The sequence below is a fragment of the Cydia pomonella genome, chromosome 1 (assembly GCF_033807575.1).
Source record: "Cydia pomonella isolate Wapato2018A chromosome 1, ilCydPomo1, whole genome shotgun sequence".
NCBI lineage: Eukaryota > Metazoa > Arthropoda > Insecta > Lepidoptera > Tortricidae > Cydia > Cydia pomonella.
Window position 1 is genome coordinate 42866746 of NC_084703.1, and position 26132 is coordinate 42892877.

Sequence of the window (26132 nt, forward strand, 5' to 3'; positions counted from 1 at the left end):
ATTTGACGCTGACTGTACATCATGTCAAAATGTTGAAATCTGTTCATTATTTATACTTCCACAATAAACAGACTTCACTTACGTTTTTTTACGGCGTATACCGAAGGAGTACTACTTATTATGTATTCTGTAACCGAAGTAAATAATGTATCCGTTTCGCCATTCCAAAAAAAGCAAATTATTTTAGACCTTGATAAGATAAGTCATTCTGAAGGAAGCAGGAAAAGTTACGGCCTTGACTGAAATATCAACTTCAATTATAGTCTACAATTTTTCGACGATTGGACCGACCACAATTAGACATTGACTGAGGATAACAGTCGCTTTTTTGTCCTACTTCCGACAAATCGGTAACATTTTCCTGAAACAGGATGTTTCTTGTAAAATGGATGTTTTGTTAGCTTGGATCTATGTGGTTTTACCTACGAAGGCCCTACAATCAAAATAGCTTGATAGATTTTTGACAATAAATCATGCGCGAATTTATTTTAAATTTATTTGTCTAGGAAACTTTTATCAATCATTACAAAAGGCTTGGCGCTTAATAATAGAACCGGATACGGCCCGCTAACTAAAAAAATCAAAATCGTTCTCCTTCTTGATGCGGCTGGCAAATCATATTACTAATTAGCAACCGGGTTTTTTAACCTAATTTGACCCCGCTGAATCCGAATTTGCCGGTTGCCCGAAATATGTTGATCAAAAGTGCAGGTGCAATTTAGGCCTCAGATGAGCAGTTGTGGTTTTAGAGCTAAAGTATATTCAAAAGAATTTCGAAACTCTTTAAGGCCATTTATTTAGCAGATTTGACATTTATTTGATACCTATTCGAGAAAGTTTGGTGCATTCTGATTTAATTTAATCGTATCTTTGGGCTAATTAACGTTATTAAGTAAAGTCCGTTTTGTAAACTAAAAGGGCAAAGAAGTGTAAATATCTGAAAAATACAAGGGTGGTATGTTGAAACACCTTGTAGCAACTTACCTCGTCAAGTTTTTGTTTGAATTTGTCAGAGTCCGTTCATACCAGACTTTTGAAATCATATTTTTCAATTTTATTTTAGCATTTTGGTTACCAATTGAAAGTTTATTGAAAAATACGTTCATATTGCTTCAGTCACTAACAACTAGTTTACTCGACAAAAATATTGAATACACACACATTTTAATCTCAATAAAGCCTAGTTTAGCTTCTGGGTTGGAAGGTCAGATGGCAGTCGCTTTCGTAAAAACTAGTACCTACGCAAATTATGGGGATTAGTTATCAAGCGGACCCCAGGCTCCCATGAGTCGTGTCAAAATGCCTGGACAACGCGAGGAAGAAGAACCAGCTAAACGACGAAGTTGAAAACTAAAATTCTAAATTGAGCTGCGGTTACCGGCAAAACTTTTACTGACACTAATAGTTTGCTATTTATTGCTTGAATTTATAAATTATAGATGTGTGTCAAGCTACCTTAGTACGTGTTTCAAGTTACCTCGGTATTAGGAGATTTGAAACAGACTGGATTGATGCAGAAATGTTTTTCAATAGTTCTATTTAAGTACACTATGGTATTTCTGTTCTGGGTGGTAAATGGCTATGAAAATAGCTATCAGATTTCCTAAATCTAGTTTCTAATACAACAGAGTTATGACCGATAAAGTATCTAAATATGGTTTCAACTCTCCTTGGTCTCCTTGCTACTTAACTATTAATATAACTTTAACTATTATTTCCCTTGTAAACATTTAGTATAAGAAATAGGCGCTAAGAGATTAAGATATTGCGGTCACAAAATTAAAGTCTCATGTGTATTTAGATATTTTATTTCCCTATTTACATATCCATCTTTTTGCTGATCTATTTACAGAAGTGTACATGATAAATACATATTATCTTTGACGTATAAAAACATATATATCTACGGTAACTAATATCACGAATTATCTGCATTTGGCAACTTTGTTACAGGTAACATACAAGTTATAGGAAGCTTTACATAGGTAACTTATACCATTTTTTTATATGGAAACATATAGGTTTCACTGAAAAAGTCAATTGATTGCTTTTGTAAAAGACGTTTTCACATCGGTTTTATAATTACTCATAAGTGGACGGTGTATTAAAATTAATTGCTAGAAATAACTACATTGCAAAACGAAAATTACGCACGAGATATGTCACGTTGGACTGTTGGCACTGTTGCATAAAGAATTCATGAAATAGTGGATACGCACCTTCATAGAAAAGTAAATAGTTTTTTTAATTTATTTTTGTTTTTAATGTATTGTTCGTCACAGCGAAATAAATTAAATTTTACCTTTAAATTTATAAATAGTGTAGGTACCTTAGAGCACAATATATTTAGTCACATTTTGACCTTAATTTTTTCGACAAATAGTTCGCTCGGCAAAAAGAACACAAAAGTAACAATTTTCGTTTCGCAACACAATCATGACGCAATCACGCGTGTCCGCAGTGAGGTACAAGCTCGGGGTCTTCACAGGTGAGGTTCTGGTCATCGAACACCTTGCCCTCTTCACAGGAGATGAGGCGGGGCTGGCCCTCTACGCAAGTGATCAGGCGGTGGCAGTCGCCGGGCACGGGGAAACGGGGGAAGGGCCAGAACTTGGCGGATTGCGTGTTGGCGGGCACTTTTGTGGGGCACTTGAAGCCGATGACCGCTGTGAAAATAACATACATAATAAATATAATAATAAGTAAATAACATTTTTAATTATTGTGTTCCTTTATGAACTGTATGATATTAGAACAGGAACGCGTAAATACTTTGGTTAAGCTTAGCTCATCACTGGAATGAGTAACTCGAAGAAAGGTGTTGTTAGTAATGTACGATGAACATCGTTTAAAAAGCATAGTGCCACTATTGTGCTTTTACTGCAGTACATTCGGACGGATGTACTGCTAAACTAGAGTGAACCTGAAAAAGTTGTACTATTTGTGCTTAAACATGCCACTATAAATTACTTCATCCTACGGCTAGGAGAAACTTTCATATCCTACAATTATCAAGATTACAAAACAGCCGTAGCAAATTGGACGCAAATTAATCGAATTTAAACTGTCATGAGTCAGGTGCGATGAGTGAAGATGATATGTAAAGGAATTTCATACTGCCTTACACACCTAGGACTATAAAGCAACCTTCTTTTGTTTTTTAACGTCAAATTGTGACTCTGTTGTGCATATTCGTTCCTAAGCAACGGAGGTGGCGCATCGCGCAGGCGCGCGAACTTACGCGCGTAAGGCACCGAGTAGTTTGCCACAAAACAAATTGAATACAATTTTTTATTTTAATTGCAAGTTTGAGAAAAGCACTATACAAATCTCGGCGAGAAACGGGGTTGCCGGCCGCGTTATATCTTCTATATCTACTTGGCCTGCAACCCTACGTTTCCCGGCCTCTATAGTAATGTATTATTACCTAACGTAATTTTAGTAATTCGTGCGACATTTATCTGCGAGACCCTAGTATGTGTGTAACATTCACAATGGCCGCGTGTCGCGCGGAGTTATTAAAATTGCATGGTCGCAAATGTCTTAAGCTAGCAAAAGGGGGAACAGGGCCTCTTAGGCCTTCTAAGAGGCCCAGTTCAATTTCAAAGGCCAGACTAGCTTGTTAAGATAGTCATGTGTGCTTATGGCATTGTGGCTATTGTAGTGCTTTCAAACTTTCATGCTCACCTTCTGGATTACAGAACGGCTGCAACAGATCAGGCCAGTTGCATCCATGGGTTCGGTGATCGTAGACCAGGCCAGGGGTGCAAGGCTCCTGCTCAGGGATACCGAAGGCGCACTTGACGTAGCTGGTGGAGCACTCTTCGCTGTCCGGGTAGATGCCGAACTGGAACTCGCAGCCGGGAGAAGAGTAGGGGACCACTGCAGAACGACATTTAGATTTAATGTGCATACAAAACTGTCTGCTATTTATATTGGCATAGTTACCGAGATAAATTGAAGACAATGTTCTACCCTATGCCCAAAAGGAGCAATCAGGACGGCGGGCAATGAGGAGCGGCGCAAGCCAAACTTAGCGGTCAGTTTTGCCCAGAGCGCCAAATATACGACGCGTCTGCTCCTAGACATGGGCTCTGTTGATGGTTGGAGAGCAAATTCTCATGAGTATTCAAGGACCAAGCAGGCAATCCTCGAGTCCGTTGTTGACGTAGAATAGGAACTTCTCGCCGCAGGTGTCGATTGTCACCGTTAGAGTACCAAATAGAATCAGTACCACTTAGTCAAACTGACATTCATCTTGTGCTCCCAATCCATCATTTATGTACTGGGAGTGGTAGTAGTTATGGAAAGCGACCTTGAAATCAAAGATGCTGCTTGAAATTGAGAGTAGAATCTTACAGACATTGTCAAACTTACAGTCAGCTTTCCTGTGTCCGCAATCGACCGCCCAGTGGTAGTTGCAGTGGTTGTGTACAGCGCCCTTGCCATCAAACAGTAGTCCATTCTCGCAAGTCTCGACCGTCAGGGTCCCGTTGGTGCAGAGGAAGAATTGGTCACATAGTTCGGGGTGGGCGTACGCCTAGAACCAAAGAAGAAATACTTTTGAATTTATGTTGAAGAACTTTGCACATATTAATGGATTAAGATCAGGCTCAGGTACTTCTTTATATAAAAGAAATTGCAGTAGCAGAACATTTTAAGTAGATTAAATTATGTTGAATGATCTGTGTTTGCTTGCCAAAATTGGCGGTAGTGTGGAATCAGGGCTTTCCATTAATTAGGGCCATCCCCTAAGAAACGTTGCTAGACGGTCCCCTATGAAGGGGATTATAATAGTCAAAACACAATCACCAGAAAGAGCTTCGCACAAAAAGGCCCGCAAGAGTTAATTTCATTAATAGGTATATGTCGCTTGGCTAACTTGAAATGGTAATTCGCTTTCAATGCACATAATTATTGCGTAGGGAAATTCGCTGGGCAATTAATAAAATTATCACTGTCGCCTAACGAGGTTATGAATCACACTTTCTTTCAACAGTTACGTGCGTTCGCAATGCGTTCAACATTCTTTGTTAAAGTCAAAAGGAACAAGAATGGAGTGCGTAATATTTTATTTCATATTACCATGTAATATTTTATAAAGTTATTAATTGCATATTAAAACTAATAGTCAGATTTGAAGTTAAATATTTCCCCTAGTTCCAAATCTAAGGTAAGTAAATCAAAAAACCTAAGATAGGCATCCGAGTACTCGTCACTATCCCAGTACATGTCATTAATTTATAGGTGGCAGCAGGGTATCTATTGGTCAATTGGGCATTAGTTTGACGAGCACTGAGACGTTGACCTTACAAGAGTTTTAAAATAACCCCAAGATATTGGTACCTATGGCTCGAGTAAGCGTGTGTGAGTAGTGAGTGTGTAGTTTCTATAATATAAATTATTAGATAAATATTTTTATTGATTCCCCTCTTCTATACTGGTAGTCGTATAGCCTTAATTTTTTTAATAGTGGAAAATATTAGTTACCTGCACTCCATAATGTTCCGGGCATTCAGGCGCATGTTCAAGCAGGATGCCAGCGTTGACTGTAAATAAAATGAAATTTAAGTTGTAAAATCGCTGGATTGACCACAAAACTGACATCAGTTACAAATCTGTCCCGTTCTGGCAAATGTGTTAGTGCGAAAATGGCTTGTTTTAGCCATTATACAATCAATTTAATGATAAAAATCTAGAAATAAACGTTCAAAAGGAATGGCTGGTTGCGCACCAAACCATCCGTGGTAGTACATAATTACGTACGATAAAATTATATTGTAGGGTGTTTTTGTCAAATTTATCAGCTCGTCTATTGTGATTGGATAAACCAGACCTAAGTGAGATGAATCCCAATCTGTTACACCATTCGCACATAATTAATTAGGCCAACCGAAGTTGGCAATATTCAGGGGGTTATTACGCACTCAACCCGAGGCTGCTTTCAATATAATAGCACATAGGCGTGTGTAATCGGTCGCGTGGAGCGTGACCAGGTGTCGACACCGGGTCGGCAGGGTAATAACCCCTATTGCTTCATTGTAGCTAGGGTTTGATCGGGCTAAGCAAGTCACGACGAGGATTGGCACAAGAATGTTTATTTACTAAAACCTTTTCAAAGAGCTGCCCCCTCTGATCTTGGTTACGCTGTCATATCATTACAATTTGTTTTTTTTTTTTTTTTAATTTATTTAGGCAACAAACAGTCTTGTACAAAAAATAATGTAAACATAAGTAATGTGTTAATAGACCTTGAGTGCCCTACCTTAATAATAATAAGTAGCTAGTCTAGGAGCAGTAAGCGGAAAACAAAATTATCAGTTAGTAACAATAAAGTTAGCAATAACTTGAGTGAATCTGTATTCATTCATCCATGTATATGTATGCACGGGCAGGTTCGTTGGTACTCGTACATACATCCACACGGGGTACACAAGAATATTATATACATAAGTTAATACCTACAATGTTATAAGTACTAATATGCAGAGGTTATTACAAAGGTGTAAGTATAACTACTTTTATTAATGTTACCTACTTAAAGAAACAGTTTGTTAATGTTTATAATTTCGATCTTAAGTGAGTAATAATTTGTTTTTTAAAACTTTCACAGGTTTTATACGAAAAAAGATCAATGTGGGATACATTTATATTGTAATAATTGAGACAACGGTTGAAGTAAGAATTTGAGCAATATTTTGTACGAGCGAAAGGGATAGCAAATAATTTCTTGTGGCGTGCAGTGCGTTGAGGTATTTTAAATAATAACCTACCAAGAAGTGAGGGGGAGTCAATAAAGTTGTTAATGATTTTGTAAAGAAACATTATATCAAACTGTGCTCGGCGATCTTCAAGTGTCAGCAATCCATAGTGAGAAAGACTATTTTTATATGAATTTCGACTCCGTCCCATACGGAAGTCGATAGATTTGAGAAATTTCCTTTGTACACGTTCTATTCTATTGATATGACACCTAAAGAAAGGGTTCCAAATGATACACGAGAAATCTAAGATTGATCTGACTAAACTGTAGTATAATATCATGTATGTAATTTCATGTTGGAAAGGCTTACAAACCCTTAATATAAAACCAAGTTGTTTGTAAGCCCTTTGAACAATGATATCTATGTGATTATTAAAAGTAAGTTTATTATCTATTATAACCCCGAGGTCACGGACCTTGTCAACCCTGTTTATATGGTGATTATATAATTTATAATTATGTGTTATTGGATTTTTGTTACGTGTAAATGTGATAATATTGCACTTATCAGGATTAAGAAATAGTTGATTAATCTCACAATATTCAGATAGAGAATTAATATCGGCTTGAAGCTCGCAACAATCATTGACTGTGTCAATAATCTTAAAAATTTTAGCATCATCGGCATATAACAGGTGATGACTGCGGCTAACTACATCACCAATATCATTTATATAAAGTGTGAATAGCAATGGACCAAGATGTGACCCTTGAGGGACACCTGAAGGAATGTAAAGAAAATCTGACATGAAACCTTTGATCGAAACAGCTTGTGAGCGGTTTGTGATGTATGACTTAATCCATCGGAACAAGTCGCCATGTATTCCGGCACTCCAGAGCTTCTCCAATAAGGTTCTGTGACTAATTTTATCAAAAGCCTTGGAGAAGTCCGTATACACGACATCGACTTGGCATTTGTTATTTAGTGCGGTTAGTAAATAATCAGTAAAGGAGACTAAATTGGACTCAACACAACGACCTTTGAAAAAACCGTGTTGATTTGGAGACAAAAAGTTGCGAACGGCAAAAGATAGATCATTAACTACAATTTTTTCTAATATTTTGCCAAATATACATAGCTTTGAGATTGGTCGGTATTGGGATACATCATCTTTTTTATTATTTTTGGGTATAGGGGTTATCAGAGCTTGTTTCCAGCGGTCAGGAAAAATACCCGATGTTAATGATTTTGTAAAAATATACGTCACTGGTATTGTCAGTTCCTTTGCGCATTTATTAATAAAAAGAGGATGTATTCCATCCGCCCCCGCCCCTTTATTTACATCAATTGATTTAAGCTGCTGAAACACAATATCAGAATTGATTTTTACTGAATTAATATTTAAGGGTGAGTTAGGATTATCATTAGTAAGTATGGTATCGGAATTACTAGTGTTTACAAAGACGGAGTTAAAGTATTTATTAAATAGGTTACAAATTTCTAAACTATCGGTAACATCTCGGTCTCCGTAGACAAACTTATGTGGATAATCTGAAGAGCCCTGTTTTGACTTTACGTAAGACCAAAAATATTTGGGGTTCAATTTTATTTTATTTTCCACGTCTTGAATGTAAGTTTCATAACATACTTTCTCTAAATGTTTAGAGCGGCTTCTGAGAGAGGAAAAATAATCATAATCAGACTGCTGGCCATATTGCTTCCATTTTTTATGATATCTTCTTTTTTCGGACAATAGTTTAATTAATGGACGAGAAAACCAGGGTGGATAACGATTGGGCGAACATAGTTTTTTAGATTTGTGTGACACAGATGACAAACAGACACCCTAGCGAACTATGTTATACCTATTCCATGTAAGCTTTTACTACAAGCACAGTGCTTGGTGACTTCAAGCTCTAGAAATAAACGAGAGGCGGTTTATTTAACTTCTTATAACAAAGAGGCCTCCGCTTTATCTGTGTAACATTGTACCCAAATATGCGTTTTATATTTATTTATTTGTACAAGTAATAAGCTTTCATGAAACGGAAGATCCGCGCTGGAAGTCACCAGCATCATGCTGAGATGAGGCTATTTTTGTGGCAATCTCTTCTTCGTTCGTCTTCTCTTAGTTATATGTAGGTATAATTGCCACGTTTGTGTATACGAATAAAATATTTAAAAAAAATGCTGTAGGCTTCTAGTCTAACCAGTCTTTGTACAGTTAGCGTTAAATAAACAGTGGAGGTGAAATAGCTAAATGTCCCATCTATTTCTTCTTATTCCGACGATAACAAAAGGTTATTCTAAGTTGTAATATACCTATAAACCTCTAGTTGTATTAACAAAAAATGGTAATATTTCAAGTATTCGTCCACATAGGTGTGCTGAAAATTCCACGTCCTTAAAAAATAACAATATATAAAATCGGAGGCGGTCAGCGGCAACGTGCCGGCGCGCCAAGGTTGCCCACTCGTTACTTTCGCTCCGCCCGCCCGCTAAAATGCCGCGTGGCCAACTACATTAACCATGTAATATTGTACTTTGAAGCCTTCATCTGATAAGAATGTCACCGCTATTGTTGAGACAGCTTTTGATTGCCAATAAAAGCTCTTTGTCTATGTAATTAATTAGGTACTTAATTAAAATTGTAATTGGGAGTAATACTGCTATGTTCTGCCATCAGAGGCAGCAGTAGCACAAACCTATATATCTATATAATAGAATTACTTTTGTATATACTATTTATTAAACCATTTTTGACAAGTTTTCCAATTTTTTTGTTACAAATTACGAAGAAACGTAGTTTGTGCTAATGGCGACCCCTAAACGGTTGACAAATGAAATATCGTCAATGCTATAATCTACAGATAGTTATGCTTTTATCACATCACAAATACACAACGGCTCGTTTAGGCATCGCTTAAACTCAATGCGCATACATTTCTTGGCCCTATGAAAGGCATTAGAGTGCAGCTGATATATCTGACGGTGAATTTGAATATTTATAGGTATAGAGGAATAGTTATAGTCCCTGTCATTACAACCTCGTTTTTATCTTAGACAATCCAATAAGTATTTCTTACAAATAAATGTAGGTATGTTATAAAAACAAATTCACATAATTCAATCATCAATATCTGCTAAAAATGTCGAAAGTTGGACGCATTGTTATGTCACTGTTCTTGAGCCTGGGAACTATTCTTGTGCCGATAGATTTTTTGAAGTATTCACCGAAATCCATCAAACTACCCGTTTAATAAAAACGCTTTTATATACTTAGTGCTTATTACTGTTATGAAAGATTTATTCTGCAACTTAGGGCTCAAAAGTCCAGTTCGAGATTCAATGTTTTCATAAAATACGCTACCTATTTGTATTTTAAGACCGTCAATCAATTTAACAAAATCAGGCAGATACATGTAATAAAATTTTAAAACTTTCTAAAGAATTTTAGTATTTTATGGTTTTATTTTTTTATCATAGTTTTTTTTTGTGTAATTTGACATTTAGAGACAGTATACATCTCTAATAAAGTATTTATTATTTCATAGATTCGATATTTGTATTTGTGTTTTTTTTTTATTATTTATTGTTTGTAAAAATGGACATGTATAAGTGCCCCTGTGGCCTATTTGCTGAATAAATGTTTGATATTTGTTTGATTTGATTTAATGTACTAATTTATGTGTTCGCACATAAAATTATGATCTGTGCAGCATTTTAGCTCAGCGTAACGGCAGGTTATCGCCTAAGTGAGGGGGTGCCGTAAGTGTAGCAAGGTTGCGGAAAGTGCTCACAGCTAGACTGTTATCATGCCTTGTCCTGTCGCCGTCAGATATGTCGGAGCGGCCAAGGTGCTATACTAAACGTCTTGATAATAGAGGATTTCGTCATTTTAATATCGCGTTTCAGCGATAGGACCGCCTGTTGTTTACCTCTTCTTAATGTGCTGTATTATTTGTATTGTTTCTGTATTGAGGTGTGCAATAAAGAGTATTTGTATTGTATTGTATTGTATCTCATTATCTGTAAAAATACAAAAGCCTTACCAAAGTTTTTAAGAGCTATAGAATTCCTACGCATTACTTATACCTAATCCAACTGCGAAAATACACTTAAGGGAACGAAACCAGGCCATTCTGTATGGTAATTATATAAAAAACAGATCTTAAGTCATAACTAGTTATTGGTTTCAGCAACAGAGTTTTATTTTAAATGATTGAGGTCACTATTTAATCGATTTGATATATAAAATCTAAATTCAGGTTTATTTGACCTTTGGATTATTATCAGCGACTGACATTTCCTATCAACTTAATTACTATAGATCGTGTCATACACGAAGACGTGTGCCTTAACTCGTATTGTTATGTTATTAAAAGTTATATTTGACAAATCTGCGCGTCATCGTGGATGACACGAATAGTATGTTAATTAAAATCTTGTTGAACAAAACCAAGTCCCATGTTTTTATTTCAAAGTTAAGATAAGTTAAGTTACATTACATTTAGAAACAGATAGAGTGAAACCTGAATAACTAGGACCTCGAGGGACCCGTAAATGTACCTCATTTAAAGAGATACTCCACTTACCCAGTAAGCCAGGTATAAATAAATACATATCTGTCTCATTTACCTACAGAGGGTTCCTTTAATAGAGGTGAGAGTAGAGGTTGTTTCAATTATAGAGGTGTGATTATTTAATTAAATATTGTTTTATCCCACTACCAGAGGTAATCCAGTACTAAATGCAAGCGTGCGAGGGTAAGTTTTAGCTATAGATATTTCACATTTATCCAGTCCAACTTAACCAAGTTTTACTATATAACTATAGTGTAGGTAATATCATAATTATAATCAAATGATTTTGTTGTGATTTTGAGGGTTAACAATACAAAAACATACTAAAAAAATTATGGAGAATGGAAAATGCGTTTCTTTTTGTATGACGATCACGTGCTACGTACGTGCGTACATGATCGTATGTTTTAGACACAATGAAATACTAGGTTTATAGGTTTTCCTTTTTTTTCGAAATTGCAAAACAAAAAAGCCTATAAACCTTTTATATATTATGCAGAAGCGATCGACATCAAAATCAAAGTGATTTGCTAAGATTTAGTTAGTGGAAACCGTTTTCTCCCGAAATAAAATTTCATAGAAAAATGTACCGTTATTTCGTTATTCAAAAACCTATTCTTCCCTCTTAATACATTATTTAAAAAAAAAAAAAATTGGTATAGTGAGAAACTACTTTGCCATATTCGAATTTGTGCTATGCTTTAATGAACCTATTTCAAAGAAACAATACTAGCCTACGTAATAGCTTTCGTGTACGTTAAACGTAATATTTATCCTTATGAATCTTACGATACAGTATCCTTCGTGATACTGTTAGAATTTAGAAATCAATTTCACTAACAAAGAAAGGAATGGAAGAGATCGCTTTTTGGTGGTCTGCCTATACTTCTGTTGCTGTTAATGTTTTGTTTTTTATTGTGGTGTATTGTAAAGATAAAAATCTTTATCGGTCAATAACTTATGAAATTTGTGTCATAATCTTAGTACGCATGCCGATGCCGCCGCTCCGGTGCGCGAACAGAACATCGCCTGCATGCTTTTATGTGCGTTGGCTCGCGATGCATACCTCCGTCTCGCTGGTTACTCATACCAAATATACATTGATTAAGATGCGTAAAATATAAGACGAATTCGTACTTCGAATAGCACAGCTCCATACATTTTGCGGTAACTCTGATTATCAAAAGTTGACGTTTGACAATTCAACGACCGCAAAACATATGGCTTTGTACAACGCCATCTGTTTTGAATGTCAAACTAAGAGGTACATTTTTTTCTTAGCCTTTACCTCTCTATTACAATCGATTCTCTTTGCTCATACATAGATACTGAGACGCGCAGGATTATTTAATTAATTTGAATACGTTGCGTAAGAAGGCGGAGTACACGTTTCTCAGCCTTCCGCCATTTCTCAATTTCATTATCGAGTTGGTTGCTGAATAACGTAGAAACCCGTGGAGACACGGCTAGATTGTCTTTATGCAAGTTATTTGTCAACTCTAATTAAATAAAAAAACTATTTATTTCATTACTCATAATGATCTTTGCATACTTTTATATCGTAGCAATACTGACTTTAATAAATGGCGAGGTATATTTTCCACATTAGCTTGCATTTATTCAGAATTCAAAGAATAATCTGAGAAAGGAATTCAAAAAAATTAAAAATGACGATTGTTATTTTCAGTAGATATTAGTTTCATGATAAATTCGGCTAATAGCAAAAGTCAAAAAGCGTCGCATAATTCTCTCCCGCATTTATAAATAAGATGACGTCTAAACATCGTTATTCTATTAGGTCATTTTGCTTAACAATAATTGCGTGTTACGGTGCATTTACTAAGCACATAGAGCACTGTAATATATCGCGTATTATATCAGAAGTGTGAAAAGCGATCTTCCTCAACGAATCAGATAACGGGGTGAACGTCACGACTACTATTCAACAAACAACACAGGCACAGCGCATCTGTTTTGTTCTTGGTTTTACGGCATTTAAGATAATATGGGGTTAGAATATTCTAACCCCATATTATCTTAATATCATATGCCTAAAACAGCATTTTCTTCTTAGCAACTTGCGGAGACCGACTTGATCTCAATAACGTAACTAATTAAACCTTACAACAATTAACAAGGGGTGAACATGACATACTTTCGCTAGGTAGTAACGTGACATTTTGAGATGTTTTCTGTTTTAGGTATAACTAATATGCATAATTAAACTGTGTGTGTATGTGTTGAAAAGGCTAGAAAGTTATCAATAGATGGACGAGTTAGTTTAAGAGCCATACGTATTTTTATATTTAACGGGCAAAAACATTATTCATTTCGGGCGTACCTTTTGCGCATTAAAATTGCACAAACGGCAAATGGAAAACTACACCCGTCTCGTTCACTTGTTATTTTTTTCCAAATATTTTATATTTAATATATACTATTATTTATTGCACAATTAAAAACATTTTTTTTCTTACACACACAAGTAAATTATTCAAAACTAAACTAAACTACGAACTAAATATCAAAATCCTCACCAAGTCTCCTACCCCTGAAATGGAGCCAAGGATACTGGTGGCGTTGTCCTTTTTCACCGCCAGACAAACGCTGGGCAACGAAAGAGCCCAAATAAGAAAACAGAGAGAGAGATAGGGAAAGATATTAAAAAACGAACATATTAATTTCAAGATATGGTATTACTACTATTGTTGCTACTGTGTTGTATCATTTGCCTTGGGCGGCGTCGAACCGTGCTGTGCATTACGTAACAATCGAGATGGAAAGCATCGAGACAATAGACTCGAACACGTCGTCACAATGAGGAAACGAACGGGACATTTCAACGCTATAGGCGTTTATGAGCTTTCGAGTTATGTGCTACATACACTACATGTATAAATATATACGGTGTTTTTTTTTACTCCGTCAACTTCGGGATATGGCTAGGTAGATTTAAGGACTGGAAACTGAATAGCTTAGTTAATTTTCAATTATTATTATTTTTACTTCATTTTTGTACAAAGTAATTAAATGCTGCATATAGCGGTGTTGTAACATGGGCATGTATTTAACTTAACCAAACAATTGAAAACTTTGACATATCAATATCATTTCGAGCATCGATCATCCGAAATACTACGAGTTTGTACTCGTAACGTTTGTACGTTTAGTAGCAAATGCATAAAGTCACACTAAACACTATCTAATCGTAAGTGCACACGTTCATATAGGCCTTTTGGACAAGAATAAAATTTTGATTATCTCCGAAATTAGAACAGCGGTGTCTTTAAGAAAGTAACTCAATTTAAGCTCAGGAATGCACCCTTAAAATGAAAAGAGTTTAAAAAAACACAGTAAAAGCTGCTTAAGAAGTTTCTGGGCTATAACCGCGAAAACCGAACGTCGTCAATTGTGCGCATTTTTCTCTGTGTCTGTATGAGAGTAAAAGAGAAAGATCCCCATAATTTGCGAATTTCGGTTTTCACGGTAGGCCCCTTGAAAGGACCACGTCAAGTAGATACGCATCTTAAGTGGGAAAGCGTATTTATTAACCATGACAAAATATATGACAATAAGTTACCAGGGACGTGTGTAAAATGGCGTCGCAAAACGTAGGAAATAGTTTTAAATATGATCCTATTACCGTAATAAGCGGGGTCTCCTATATTATAAAGAATGGGAAAAATATGCAATAAAACAGTACCAACATAGTTAAGTTTCATTTGATCGGTGGTGGTTTTAACTATTAACAAAAAATATAATGCAACGTTTTTGTATTAACTTTTTTCGTCAAATTACCTACACAGTAAAGTACCAACTTCCATCATACAATGTGTTTTAATTGAAAGTAAACGCTGCATTTATAACCTCGCTAGTATAATAGCTACTTTAATTGTAATTATAGCTTTGATTGTCTCACACAGCTTGTTAAACTTGCCGGGAAGCTCATAAGGCCAATTAATGGTTTTTATTTTATGATATATAGGGCCACTCCACACGTCTTTTGAGTGTCGGCGTCTAGTTAGCGCTATGGAAAATAGCGTCGCTGCGCAGTTGCGCCAACGTGGCGTCGAGCAGCAGCCATAGAATTGACTAAACTACGGTGGGGTGGCCCACAAACATTCCTGGCCACGGTAAGAAGTACGGTGTAAGAATCCGCTGAAATATTTACATCTAAATGATGATAGGTATTTGAGTTTTCTAAAGAAAGTTCTCTAACGCAATACAATAAGCAGTAGCAATTTTTGTAATTTATTTTGGCGTCAGAAATGTAGAATAATTTTAACTTCAGAATAAAAAGCTCAAAAATCATTAATATAAATTAACCTAGATGGAAAAAATTTTAAAATTATATTTAAATCGTTTTCGTTTTATAAATGTAGTTGTCAAACCAAAAGGTTACTACATGAATCAGTCTTTGCTATAGTTATCTCAAACTCTAATGATTATTATCGGTATGATTCATAAACGTCTATCAAATCATACTACTGCTTGACAATAGATGTCGCAACGAACGAAAGTCTAATGCTCAACATTTTAAACTAATATAACCTGATTAACCAAAGTCTATTTTCATCTCCTTCTGCTTGTATTAGTAGTAAATTGTTGAGCAATACACTTTTCGTCAGTCGCACCACCCGTGACATCTAGTGTCACGTAGCAGTACTGATAAATTCGCTACTTGACGCTGGATGTTGACTGCGAAAATAATAAGCGTTTTGGTAAGAAAACTGATGTATGTAGTGAGCACTCTATGCCTACTTATTTCTCTTTGCTTATATGGTCAAATCTAACATGCTGTTGATAATCCTTCGTTCCTTGCACACCTTTGTGTTCTACATTTTTGTTTCTCAGAAATAAATAAAATTTAAACAGAGGATAGCCATTTATAAAAGCTATTCTGCCAATGCGATTAATATGTAAGAAATAGGCTATTTAAGCAGGTTTACAAGTTACAGCGACTTGACCTTCTTACTGGCTTACGTGCTGGCGTAATACACCTCAATAGCTGTTTAATTACTGTCCATTCCTGAGCCGTTATGCAAACGTTTCGCTCCAAGCGGGACAAACAAATGCACGCATGTCATTTTTCAGTCGAAGCGTAATCATAGGCCTTTTCGAACGCACAGTCGCCATCAGATATATCGGACCGGCCGAGGTGCTCACAGATATCTATATGTCTCATGGCGACTCCGGTTGGCGCAAAAAGCTATGGAAACTTAGCAGGAGATAACTCCAAACTATAACAGGGGTGTTTACGGGCCATTACGGGGCCAAAGGAGTTTTGGCCAGGATGGGGCACTCCGACAACACCGATTGTCGAGTGTGTGGCGAAGAGGAAGAGACAGTAACACACCTAATGTGTGAATGTCACGTCCTCTCCATGCAAAGAATGAAGGACTTTGGAGCAGGCTATCTGGAACCAAAGGAATTCAAAAGGCTACACATAAGCTCCATCATCCAGCACAAAAAGATGGTCATGAAAGCTCTTGAGTAGCTGACGGATCTTTCCTAAGGGGGCAACTACACAAAAAATCCCTATGGGTCGAAGTGATCAGCAAGGGCCCCCGAAAATTAGAAGAGAATGGCGACTGTACGAATTATTGATACATGTCAAGTACTCGGCTACCGATAGTGTTTATAATTACGAATTGATGTCAATTTCATCTCATTTGCCGTCATTAATTGTTCTCGCTAGTACATAAAAAGTATTTATTTTATACCCCAGATACGAGAATGACCGTTCGATTGCCATTTGTGATACCAATTGGTGATACCGTTATTGGTTATTTGACAGTTTTTTGTAAATAATGTCAATCGATCTTGATTTTCCTGAGGATCAAATGTCTATATAGGACTCTTGGCATTTAAGCAATGCAAAGGTCAGAAATGAGAGTTGAAGTCTGACGCTCGCACTCGACGATTGATACGCCTCTAACAAAATTATCACATTACATTAGTCTGTCCTAAATGTATGTAAGATCGATAAAACTGCTATTATGACCCTGAAATATTGCGTTTATGTTTGTATTGTTTAGTTGTCATACAATTAATTTTTGAATAAAATGTAAGTAATGTACCATTTGATTTTTTCTTTTTAAATATTTTTCTGAGACTTTTGACCCTTGTATTTTTTATTTTAATCTCAATATGTCTTTTTAAATTCCACTTTTTTATAATGGATGGCTCAATTTCTATCCATTTAGCTAAATTTTGTTATAATATTCAACATGTGTCAAGTACCCAATTCCACACCAAAAGCAGAATGATTGCGGCAATTTTGCCAATCGAATTACCTTTTTAGTGTCTGGGATACATAAACACAACTAAGTAGTAGTAAATTAGTGTGAGCGTAGAGAAATAAGTAGGTAATCATAGAACGTTCACACCATACATCGGTTTTCTTACCAAAACGCTTATTATTTTCGCGGATTTTTTACGGAGCGTTTTTTTTCGCCATTTTTATATAATTTTTTTGCCACTTCTGTGTTATTTCTAGTCAGGATCGCATGCCCTTTTCATCCTTATACATTTTCCAAACTTTCCTTATTGTTACCACCATATAAAGTATATGGAGAAATAGTAACACAATAGGAAAAAACGATGAGATTTTTTTATACCATTAGGATCGAAAGAGCTCATGATTCTGAATAACTAACACAAAATTTACGAAAAAGTACATAATATATGAAACCGCTAGTTTTAAAGAAACGCTGTGTTAAAAGGATTCCTAGTTGGGATGGGTGTAACCATCCCTTAACGAAGAATACTGATTTAAACTTTCAAGTTTTTTACAAATTTTTATAACTAACATTTCCATCCTCATCACTTAGATGATTGGCAATCCTCAACTGTGCGTTTCTCTAAATCTTCCTGCCTCGCACTGCTAAACTGTGGAATGAACTGTCGCCTGCGTTATTTCCGAACCGATTCGACCTTCAAACCTTCAAGAAAATAGCGTACTTCTATCTTATAGGCGGGCGCACTCACAGCCTCTCTGGTATTGAGGATGTCTAAGGGCAACGGTAATCGCTTACCATCAAGGACTAGTTTGTTCGTTTGCCTCTTAGGTATATCTTAAAAAAACTAAATGGGAATTAACATAAGTCCAGTAAAAGTTTTTTGAAACAACGTAGGTACTTGATGAGATCCGTCATAATACTAATAAAAATAACACCAAATTATTAATGTTTCAAATTTTACATAAAGTATACAAAAAGAATTCAGACTTATACGCCCTACTGCTGAGCACAGTCCTCTTATTATGCACGATATTTTTATGGTAAAGAATTTAAAACTTAAAGAAGCTTTTTCAGTCCGGGCAGAGCTGACACACCTAGTGCCTATACAAAGCCGTACGTGAGCTGCGTCACAATTTTTGTTAGTTGCATTTTTGTTTGCCCGCGGCCGTGACATGAATTCAATTGATCGCACGTTGACAATTGAATAAAACTATAAAAAAATATAAATTTAAATTTAACCTGAAGACTAAGCTTTTGAATTTGCTTTCAAAAGTAAGTAGGTATATCAACTTACTAAAGTATTTGTCTTAATTATAATACAATACAGCAATATCAATAATTTTTAAATATACCAATTTTCGTTGTGTAGATTATGTATGTTTAGTTATCTTTCAGATTTAGTTAATTTACTTGTACAGTCGCCTTCAGATATATAGAAGCAACTAATAAGTCAGAGTTAATAATAGAGGCTATGTTCAGATATTTGTGAGCACCTCGACCGCTCCGATATATCTGATGGCGACGGTATGTCGTAAACAGGATTAATTAGTCATTTAGGACAGGTAAGAATATATTGAATTGTATAACAATATACGAGAATACCAACTTTCTATTTGTTAAGAGGTAAAAAACATATTTTATAGCACCAATCATGGGACATTTAAGAGAAATTTTGGAGTATTTTTTATTTAAGTATATTATTGTAAGTGTCTCTGTTTGGCCCTATGGTTGACTGGTAGAGAATGTATATATTTTTTACAATAAAGTTTAAATAAATATTTCACCTACACCTGTAAAATTTCTACCGCTATTTGCGGTAAACGAATGGACATTCATTCATCCTTTGCGTATTTAATAAACTGCAATTGGTTTCAATATTATTAACAAATTAAAACTATGGTTTTTTGCTCCAGTCATGGGATGTATTAATTTTCAAACTAACAAATATCAATGAAAAATTAAACTAGAGCAGCTCTTTGACTTTTGTTTATTGGAAAATGTTGCCAACATTTAAAAACCTATATTTGCCTACACCATCGAATTACTGGTGCCAGTCTCATCATAGGGGTGTTTACTATATATTTTATTACATAAATTGCATAGGGTAGCCTTCAAAATTATTAAATAGTAAACATTGAATAGTTTTCTGGTAAGGTTAAATATCTCTGTAAACAAGTTCGTTTTACCTATTACGAGTACACGATTTCTAATCGAGAATCATTTGAAGTATCCACGTCCGTCCGGTTCTCGAAGGATATGCATCGTTTCCTTATTATGTTGTTACTTGGAACTAATTCATTCCTAAAGCGAAGATACAAGAGCGATTGTGACGACACCAACAAATTAAAGATAAGATTTAGATTTAAAGTAACCACTACATCCCCCTGTAGATGTGATACACGCTATGATAATCACAGCTATATTTCCTTCTTTAACCTTTCAACCGCCATTGACTTGATAAATAAATAAATAAATATTATAGGACATTATTACACAAATTGACTAAGTCCCACAGTAAGCTCAATAAGGCTTGTGTTGAGGGTACTTAGACAACGATATATATAATATATAAATATTTATAAATACTTAAATACATAGAAAACACCCATGACTCAGGAACAAATATCCATGCTCATCACACGAATACATGCCCTTACCAGGATTTGAACCCGGGACCATCAGCTTCGTAGGCAGGGTCACTACCCACTAGGCCAGACCGGTCGTCACAACGTTGATATAAAGTCAGTAGATTTCGTGTCCCACACGCCACACGCCACGACTTGATATCAAGTCGTGGTTTTGGTCAGGTTCGTATACGTGCAATTTATGATGTGGCGTTGATGACACTGTTACTTCATTGACGTGGCGGCGTTCATTGATATATTTCCTTCTTTAAGTAGAGTAACCACACCGAAAAAGTTAATATGATGTATAACAAAATGTCCTTGATAAACAGAAAGCTAATGCGCCATAACGCGTAACTATATCATGTGTTGAGACCTTCCGGTATAATAACTAAAGATTTATAAAAGACGGTTTCATATCAAAAACTGTATTAATTACTTTGGTTGCCTACACCTACATATATATTTTACCTAAATAGTGCAAGATGACTTGAAGCGAAACATTTTACTTATTCAAACCAAAAATGTACCTATATTCTAAAGAACAGTATCCAAAAATATATCCCAAGCCATGCTTACCGACATACATACCTACTTGGGTTTTTTTACATATTTATTTCTTCAAGAACATGTACGAAGAGAATGCAGGTTTTGCCGCTATAACAGTAAGCTTACAACTATCGTAGATCTAAATAGCCTCGTATCTATAATTAAAGAACCATATAAAAATAACATTTAGGTATAGTAAATTGAACAGCATACGCAGGCACGCCCGAATTTTTTTTAATGTCGTTCGCACAGGTGTGGGCCTTGAGCCACCTTTCCAATCCGTTGGGCAACCGGCCGGAGGAAACTATTAACTCTATTCGCTACAATTAGATATATAGGCTACTAGTATATACAAGAGGAAAAATGTGCAATATTAAAATAAACTTACGGCCCGATTCGAAGAACGATTAAGACACGTTTAACATCTTGGAAATATTAAATAATTCTACGGATATTTTTAGTCACTCGCGCGACATGTTTCGGAGAGCTTAGGTCTCCTTTCTCGAGCACTAACAGTTAATGTTATGTTATTATAGTATGTCTCACCACAGTTTAAATTCGATCATGGAAATATCTTTTAAAGATCTATCTACGATATTTCTAACGTCAAAGTGACATTGGTTGCCCGAATCGAGCTGCTTCTGTCAATTATACGACTTACAAACGATATCTAAATGAGAACTTGTCTAAGCCAGAACTTATCGTTATCGTATTTCATTCTTCGAATCGGGCCGTTAGTCGTATACATAAATACTATTTTATACCTTATAGTTAGGTTTGGTTCAATTATGGCTCTGCTTTTGGGATATTTTGTAAAACATTTTATGAAAGTAATGAGTAAATGTGAAGTATTTAAATTAGTACCAACATGTGTCCGAAAATCTTTATCGAAAGAGCGAGCGAAGCGAAGCCAAGCGAAGTTCTTACATTCAACTCGGAACTTACTACTCGGGGGTACGTACGTCCCGGAATTTCGATGTTTTTTGGCTGAACTATTAGAGGACAGTTTCTTACGCAATAACTTTAGTTTGTTCTAATTTGTATTAAATTAGGTAAACGTGTTGTTCAGGGCAATATAATTTTTAAGTTCTAATATGAGTAGCACTGATCAAGGGGTTATAGACCTAGAAGAGCCTTGAAGGCCCAAAAACAGCTCAAAATTGGAACAAACGAAGATGGCGGCTTAAATATTACAAATTTTTAGAGGATTTTCTTGATTTAAAGATCCAAAAGGTACTTTAATATGAATTCGTAGTCAAAATTTTATAAAAAATGGCCGCCATCTTGAATTTCTTTGTTTTTAGCTCAAAATTAAACATCATCATGATGAAAATTAAATATCTGAAGATCCGAAAGGTATAATTGGTACATAAAATTGTAGAAATTAATTTAATTGGACTAAAGGTGAAATATACTGGCAACACTAACTGACTTGTCACAACAATAGCATTTGTCACAGCATTAGTTTTATTTTAAAATATTTAAGTAGTTATTTTGCGCAAAAAAAGAAATAGTAAGCATCAAAATGAATAAAACAAAATGTGTTTACTTTTGTCTCGATCATAATAAAATTTTATGTATGGGGAGTTTTTCCCGAGTGACCCCCGAGAACCCTAAAAATGGCAGCCATCTTGAATATCCACTTTTTTTATTCAACCGCGTCGAAAATTAAATATATGTTTAAGAATCTCCTCTATATAGTTTTTGGCGAAGTTCTAAGTTCTCGTAAATATAGGTATCATCTTCACATGTATCGATCGGAACAGACGGACAGTTTTTTCTATGGGCAGTATATTATACCTTTTTTTAAGACCCAGTTTGACTGGAAAACAACAAAAGGTGACGTTGCTACTATAAGCTACATTCTTAATGATAGGGACAAACTTTTAAAACACCGTATAAGTAGAACGAAGTAGTTAACGAATAACAAAAATCATGACATGGCCACTTTTCACAAAAGTAGCCATGTCATCGTCTGTCACTTTCTCGGAAAAAATTAGGCTTCTTGTAATATTTGTACGATTTTTTTTAGGTAAGAGTAGTCAAGATACAATATTGACATAATATTAGACGAAGACATTCGCGCAGGCAAAATTATAATAACAGGGTCGTGGCTCTTGCTTGGGAGATTACATAGTATGATTACGAAACTAAACTCTAGAGTAGTAGTCGCCAACATCATGTAGGTTTAAGAAACGTACGCTTCGGATAAAGTAAACATTGCATAATGTTTAGGTATGTCCCATGTCCAGATTTAAGGAATGTTGCTAACAGCACTGTAGTACCGCTTATACAGGTCGTTTCACGAAAGCTGGTGCGGATTTTCTATGATTGTTGACAGGTCAGGAAACATCTCGCGTCTCTTATCATTGCATTTTGGACTAACAGCAGCGATTCTTTCAATTATCTGCTGGTTTCCCCATGCAAGTGATGAATGTGTTTTAACGCCCGACGCAAAGAAGTAAGTTTTTTTTAGTACATGATGTGTATCTGTATCTGTTTGTGTCGTCGTTACTAACAATATATTTAAGTGTAATATTCGGTAGATAAATGATTTGTAATGCGCCTAAGATGGATCGTAACTAGATTAATTGTAACCAAGCATAGGGCGCTGCGATTATTTTACCAGGTGTATTTAAAATGAGTAAGTAACTTATTGCGTAGTAACTCTGTTTCTGTGCTATACTATGAAACTATGATTAAGATTTGTGTTTACTATAGAATGCAGAAAGCCTGTGGTAACTGGTTGTGTGACGCAACTGTTCTATGGAGCTTTTGCCTCAACAACTATGGATTGGATGAAAGTATACCTACGTACATATGTATATCGATTAAGAAAAAAGTAGATATGTGAGGTATATGTAATTTACCAAAACCATAAATACTGTTTAAGGAGTATCGCGAATGTATCAGAAATCCATTATAAAATACCCTAAGGTGTATTCTGATTGTAAAAACAATAAAATTTGTCGGAGTAAACCGGGACAGTTATCCATGGGCATAAACAAATATACAAACTAAACAGCCTGGCCTCACGTTTCCTTTAAAATAAAATAAAAAGTTAAAAAAATCCTTCACTAAATTACTATTTCTTTTCCGAGTTGTAATAGGCTAATTGACTAATGTCAAATCAGTTTCTTTTTTCGAACTGTCAAAACAATTTAGCCCTGAATTTATATGAAACATTAGCAAATGACGTCACGGTCAAGTTACTCACTCTTTATAGTTCTATACGATTTATAAAATAGAAATTTAGTTTAAAGATAACTTCTGCGTATGTTTCTTTAAACTGATTTTTATTTATTTAAACGAAATTTCACAGAATTTTATCAGTAAACTATAAATAATCTTATTAATGTTTATTTTAATATTTTTTTTAATAAGTCGTCATCCCTATTCAATGTGTGGCGCCAACTTTTAGGTCAAACGACTGTTTAATAAAAGGAATATTGATAGCTTAAACAGTTTTAGTATAGGGCACTTCTAATTGACAAGTAAGTACCCTATTATCAATATTATCATTCGATTAGGTCTGTATACTAATAAGTCTGTTAAACTTTTAATTTTAAAAAGGGTCGTAGTATGTAAGTCTGAGGACTACGCATGTCTGACCATACTTCTTAGGTATATAACTATTCCATAAGCTATTTAGCTATCCTATATGTTAGATTAGATTAGATTCTTGTTTGCCCTTAAGCAAGAGCAAACAGGAATGTCTAGTTTAGCTATGTTACATATCCTGTCCATAACACGCGAAAAATTAAAAACAGGAACAATACATTGCCACATATTAACAAACCAGTTACAAATGTAGGTATTTCTTGAAATTTAAGCAGATTATCATAATTGATTCTCTGTTACGGATTTCTAGGTAATCATTATGAATTGGTCATGGCGTGGTCATTGAGTAGGTACATCGAAAGTCAAGCCAAAAATAATTGTGATCGCGAAAAGAAAGTAGTTTGTTCCATTTGAGTAATTATCTAAGTTAATGAGTTTAAAACGCTTAATCATATTTCCTCTGTTTTTATTTTTATTAAATACCAATGTATAGCATAAATTAATGCAACGTTTAAAACTAATTTGTGTACTTTTCTTAGAAACTAACGGCCCGATTCGAAGAATGAAATACGATAACGATAAGTTCTGGTTGAAGGGGAAAGTTCTGGTATAGACAAGTTCTCATTTAGACATCGTTGTTATGTCGTATAATTGACAGAAGCAGCTCGATTCGGGCAACCAATGTCAACATCTTTCCAAGATCTTAAACGTGTCTTTATCATTCTCTGAATCAGGCCGTAAGTACCTACACTGCACGGTACTCAGTAATCATTTCGCTGAATCAAAGGGATATTGGAAAAAGAGCTAAAGTTTCCATTCAAAGGGTTTACATACACCGTATCGTTGTAAGTACGCACAAGTATGTACAGTCAGCATCAAAAGTAGCGGATCAAATAACGTTTCATAAGTATCGACTATACTGTAACAGCTTAACAAAAAGTGATGTCTTTAATATAGAACAACAAAGACTGTAAAACATATACTTTTGAGCGCGAATTTTAAAAATAAATCTATATTTGGAAAAGTTATTCAGAATATCAGATACTTTTGGCGCGTTGTTTCATCCGCTACTTTTGATCTTGACTGTACAAGAGTGTTAAGCTAATAGTTTTGTACGTGCGATAAAGTGTATGCAAGCCTACTTAAGTTTTGCACTACCGGAAAGCAAAAGCACACGTATTTTTGTCAAAGGCGCCAACTACACACTGCTCTGCTAGGTTATCGATGACATATTTTCCGAGAAGTTTTAAGATATGCAAAAAAAAATATCATCAACTGTGACATAAGAAACAAAAGTCTTACCAAAAGCAACGCAGGCGAGTAGACAGGTAATTCCGGCACTGGTCCTCATGTTGCACGTCCGCGCTTGCTAGTCAGAGCGGCACCACTGGCCGTGTGTCGCGAGTGCGCATACGACTCCCTTCCAGTGCGCGAAAGGATTAACCCTTTGGTTACATTACAATAGCCATACTTAATACATTAATTGTTACTTATTAGTACATAAACTAAAGATTATATAAAATTTAGTTGCTCGGACGAGGAATTATTGCGACGTTATCACTATGAGACCAATCCGAACTTGTGACATCAAAATCATGTCTAGATATTCTGATGACATTACATGTAAATCGGTACAAGTACGAGCAAAATGTTCGCGCGACAGATATCATTTACCTAGATGTCATTTTTATGTGAGTTTTAATTGGCTTCTTTGTCGGTCGTAAAGAATTTAACCGACAATTTTTTTTCTTTAATCTGAATTTGCTATTTGATTATCAATATATAAATTATTTATTTGGAAGTCGCCAACAACATGCTGAGATGAGGCCATTTCGTGACACTTTATCCTCACTATGTTCTCTTATGTAT

General features: G+C 35.4%; 1 protein-coding gene across 1 annotated transcript; it reads right to left on the reverse strand.

Moving 5' to 3' along the window:
- Positions 1–1792: 1792 nt before the first annotated feature.
- Positions 1793–25713, reverse strand: LOC133524143 (protein obstructor-E). The gene is made up of 5 exons (XM_061860003.1): positions 25566–25713; positions 5491–5549; positions 4378–4540; positions 3688–3882; positions 1793–2666 (listed from the first exon to the last, which is right to left on the reverse strand). The coding sequence occupies exons 1-5, from the start codon at positions 25612–25614 to the stop codon at positions 2446–2448; spliced, it is 687 nt and encodes a 228-aa protein (XP_061715987.1). The 5' UTR covers positions 25615–25713; the 3' UTR covers positions 1793–2445.
- Positions 25714–26132: the final 419 nt, after the last annotated feature.

Coding starts and splice junctions, on each gene's coding strand:
- LOC133524143 (XM_061860003.1), bottom strand. CDS start 25,614: ATGAGGACCAGTGCCGGAATTACCTGTCTACTCGCCTGCGTTGCTTTT. Junction 4,541..5,490: donor CGGAACATTATGGAGTGCAG/GTAACTAATATT, acceptor CTTTGGTTCTAG/GCGTACGCCCACCCCGAACT. Junction 2,667..3,687: donor GCCGTTCTGTAATCCAGAAG/GTGAGCATGAAA, acceptor TTATTTTCACAG/CGGTCATCGGCTTCAAGTGC.